This window comes from Sinocyclocheilus anshuiensis, unplaced genomic scaffold (assembly GCF_001515605.1).
Source record: "Sinocyclocheilus anshuiensis isolate Anshui unplaced genomic scaffold, SAMN03320099.WGS_v1.1 scaffold110, whole genome shotgun sequence".
Lineage (NCBI taxonomy): Eukaryota > Metazoa > Chordata > Actinopteri > Cypriniformes > Cyprinidae > Sinocyclocheilus > Sinocyclocheilus anshuiensis.
In genome coordinates this window covers 1,216,224-1,220,844 of record NW_015544155.1, presented here as the reverse complement: position 1 = coordinate 1,220,844, position 4,621 = coordinate 1,216,224, and the positions used below count along the sequence as shown (strand labels likewise).

The following is a 4,621-nucleotide window of genomic DNA, read 5'->3' as shown; positions in this document are numbered from 1 at the left end:
TGGTACAAATTAGTGTGTTTATTCGTACATTAATAAATGTAAAATAATTTGAATACAAGCACACACACAGCAGCACAGTGAACTGTTTTGCGCACCTAAATAGGCTAAATGGAGATTTCTGACATCGCCTCACACACTCAAGTTCACGCCAGCTCTTACATTAAAAATAAGATGGAAAGATAAAAAATGAATAGTTTCCATAGATCTAGTCTTTGCATCAGTTTGTTTGATGTTTGAATCAGGTCTCCTCTGTTGGAATAGAATTGGCTAGTTGGCGCTGTCCCAAAAAATAGGGTCCTAGAAATGTGGTCCTAAACTGCAGCCTCCAGTATTGCAGGAACATTGGGTTGTTTTTTGTTCAGACTAATGTGAAAATCGGCCCATGTTTTTACCCTGCAAACACACAGAGCTGTAAATGTGAATTGGTGGATCGATAAGAAGGTAATGCATTATAAAAATCTAAACAGTAAATTGTATTTATATGTTATTTAATTCATAATTTATTGATAATAATAGTTTAAATTAATATAATAATTAATACTTTTGACTCATCCTTTTTATTTAAAGTGGTTCAAAGGCTGAAATGTAAAGTTTATCATTTTACAAAACTTTTTGTTTTTGTAAAAACATGTATCTGAACTGTAAATTATGCTTTTTACAGTAATTTTACAGTTTAATATGTTACTATAGACATTGCCCTACCCCTCTCATATGGTATTTATTTTATTTGTGCAGGTCTTAAAAAGTCTTAAATTTGAGCTTAAAAATCCTGCAGAAACCCTGTGTGTATCATTTTATAAAACTTTGTTTTTGTGAAAACTTGAATCTGAACTGTAAATCATGCTTTTTACAGTCATTTTACAGTTTAATATGTTACTATAGACATTGCCCTAACCCGCTCATATGGTATTAATTTTATTTGTGCAGGTCTTAAAAAGTCTTAAATTTGAGCTTAAAAATCCTGCAGAAACCCTGTTCAAATTATATCCAAATATATTATATCCAAACACACCACCAACTAGTAATGACAAGTAGCAAATTATGTTCATGACTGTAGCACAAATTAAAAGTGTGTATTTTATAAAAAGGAAGGATACACTTGTGTGTCCCACGACAACATGAAATGGCATTCGCTGACTATTTTACTTCCATCATGTGACAAGTTTCCGGGTATAACTGTTCCAGTATAATTAGGATTCTCTTAAAAATAATGTCCAGTAGAACCCTACTGGATAAACTCACAGGATGTTTTGACGGGACGATCCAGAGGTTGTCCTGCAGGAACCCAGCATGCAGCTAGAGTCAAATAAAGACTTCAACTGTAGGAATGTTCAGAATCTAAAAACACCTGGACTTCAGAAGGGCAGTACATTAAAAGCCATGTTGGTTCCTCATTCCAATTTGTTCATTTTTATGATGGACAAAGGTCACTCTGCTTAATAATTCTTGAAGTGAGAGTGTGGGTTTGCTTTATTGAATTGGGATTGGTGCTCTGGCGTGGATCCAACAGAGAAAGAGCGTTCCATTAGGGCATCGTTTGTTCGATTAGTTGAGTAACAGACATTAGCGCTAGCAAATTAAGCTTTAAAACGAGAAACACACTACACTGAGCACTAATTTCACTCTATCCCAGAGTCTCAGAGCTGTGCGCTTCCATTTAGCATGAACACAAGTGTCCCTGACTCTCAGACTTCACTGCTAATAAATAGGGTGTAATCATGAGAAAGAGGCCAGGTCAGACTCTGACTTCCTTGTCTGCAGGAAGACTATCAGAGACTCTAATCATTGGCCCAGTGGCCCTGCTTAACCAGGCTAAAGGGGATTTAGGTGAGATTAGGTCACGATGAGTGAAGGAAGTTGCAGGGCAGATGGGGGTTACATAAGACAAATGAGGGGAGGAGCCTATCAGAGGTCATGGCAGAGGTCACCAAGGCTGTATTCAAGATGTTTGCGGTGTACGTGGAATATTTATGTGAAATCCTCTGTCTCTTTTTCGGTCTGTTAGCGTGTGCAGTGACGCTGTGGCTTACTTCCTGACCCTGACGTCTGAGAGCCACCGTGAGGCCTGGATCAACCTACTGCTGCTCTTCCTTACCAAAGTGCTCAAGATCAGTGATGACAGGGTGAGTGTCTGATTCACTGCTGATACATGTGTGAAGCTGCACAGAATTGTTCAGTCCGGCATTTCACAACTGAGGGTTTGCAATCCCCTAGTGGTTCATGATGGAACTGCAAGACTTTTCATGAGATTTATATGACAATAATTTTAAAACAAATGTACATGATAAAAAAAAATCTAACACTTTACTCTTATTTAATATTATATTTTAATATGGATATTTCATGTGCTGACGTCTGATACTGACCAATGACCAATTGAGCATTCAAGCCTTGTAACTGTACCTAATAGCTTGTAAGTGAAAATTGGTTATATAAAGTTTTTGACTTAATATATAAAATATGTAAATATATTTGATCAAATATATGCATTTACTTACTTTTATTATTTAGTAAATATGTTAACATATTTAATAATTCTTAATAAATTAATAATACATTTTGTTTTATACATTATAAACACTATTGTTCAAAAGTTTGAGTTTGGAAAGTTTTATTTATTTATTTATTTTAAGAAATTAATATTTAAGAAAAAAAAACATTCAGCTGATCAAAAGAGACAGTAAAAACTTTTGTAATGTTACAACATTTAAAAAAAATCTAAAATGCTGTTCTTTTGAACTTTCTATTCATCATTTTTTTCCACAAAATATTAAGCAGCACAACTATTTTCAACGTATTAATAATAAAATAATAAGAAGAAATGTTTCTTGAGCAGCAAATCAGAATATTAGAATGATATCTGAAGGATCATGTGACACTGAAGATTGGAGTAATGACTGCTAAAAACTTCAGCTTTGGCAACACAGGAATAAATTCATATTATTATTTTTACTGTATTTTTAATCAAAGAATGCAGCATAAGATATTTCTTTTAAAAACAAAAAATTACCAACCCCAAACTTTTGATGGTAAATATTTTATTTAGTAAATGTGATATGATCCATATGACAGCAGCTTGAGATCTGTTTAACAGAAAAGTGTTTTAATTCCAAATCAGACTAATTGATATGAATGATTAATGCTCAGTCATTTTTTTTAATCTTGCTCACAGCACTAATGCATTACAGAGTCACATATAGAGACAATACCACTGGTTTGTGTTGATATAATCAATTATGAGAGCACACCTGGTGCTGATCAACACAGGGTTAATCCCATTACACCAGGGCATGCGGTGAGAAAATGTAAAGGAATTAAAATACATGTGTTTTCTTTGCAGTTCAAGGCCCACGCGTCCCGATACTACCCTCTGCTTTGTGAGATCATGCAGTTTGACCTGATCCCAGAGCTGAGGGCCGCCCTGCGCAAGTTCTTCCTGCGCATCGGATTGGTGTTCCAGATCACCCAGACTTTGGAAGCAGATCAGCCATCAGGCGTCCAAACTCCCAACGATGCCTAGAAGCAGCAGCAGCAGTGCCTGGTCCTGAACGCCACAGACATGCAGTGGTCTCCTCTTGTGATCTGCAGGACGTGAGCATCTGATCTCCTGCAACCAATGAGGAACGAGGAGATAGAAAAGATGGACTGCGTCAGATATGATGGTACTAACATCAACCCCCCGCCTGCCCTTTCAGGGTCTGCTCTGGACAAACAGCCAATCCCAGTTCAGGAATTACGTCCCATCCACTGGACAAATGACCAGGCCTTGTACAATAGGATCAAATTATCTAGAACATCATGAGGATGCTGAATATCGCTACTACTATACAAATGCTTGACCTTTGAGATCATCAAAAGGTCCAAATATAGTTCAATACAGTGTCTTGGCATTATATTAAAAGCTGTTTGAAGAATGACAGAAGGGTTGCATATCAAGCGATGTGATGTTTCTCAAGTGATTCAGATTTTATTTTGTTTTGTTTGCACCGCTAATGGCTAACATTAGCATGAATAACTCCGAAGAAACTAGTTGTACAGAATTCCAGCTTTGTAATAGAATCTCATAACACTAGATTTTGTTTTCTGTATCTTTTTGTTTGTTTCTCAGAAATTTGCTGCACTTGTTTTCTTGATCAAAATGCACTGGAGATTTTTACTTTTGTGATAAATTATTGAACTATGCCATCTTTCCCTCCATAACTGTCCAGCTGGAGATTTCTAATACAATATGAAGTGATGAGTTCAATTTACTCCATTTTATATATGTTGACACTTTTTTAATTAAACACTGAGGGCAACTGAGATCCTTGAAAAGGAAATAACTGGAACTTGAAAATTGAGGGCGAGTTAAATGTGAGCTGCATCTGAATCACTGGTTTGTATCCATGTTTGAAGTTAGGCTTCACTCTACGTGTACAAATTGAAAAAAAAAAGTTAATATATTTAAAATCTTCTCTTTGGTTTTGGGGGTGGGTTGTATTGTATAGAAATTAATGATAGCTGCGCTTTAAAACTGTTGATGGAATAAGGATGTGAAGCATTCCTGGCTAGTGAGGGTGACTGTAATGGTACAGCCCTGTAAAGTTTTCTATTATGGAATAAAATGATCTGTACAACTCTA

At 35.9% G+C, this 4,621-nt stretch overlaps 1 protein-coding gene across 1 annotated transcript in view; it reads left to right on the top strand.

The window, feature by feature from the left end:
* The window catches only part of LOC107695417 (brefeldin A-inhibited guanine nucleotide-exchange protein 1-like), a 68,102-nt gene extending 63,481 nt beyond the window's left edge, over positions 1 to 4,621 (top strand). The window contains 2 exon segments of the mRNA XM_016495316.1: positions 2,006 to 2,123; positions 3,341 to 4,621. Coding sequence (XP_016350802.1) covers positions 2,006 to 2,123; positions 3,341 to 3,520 — 298 coding nt within the window. The 3' untranslated portion in view covers positions 3,521 to 4,621.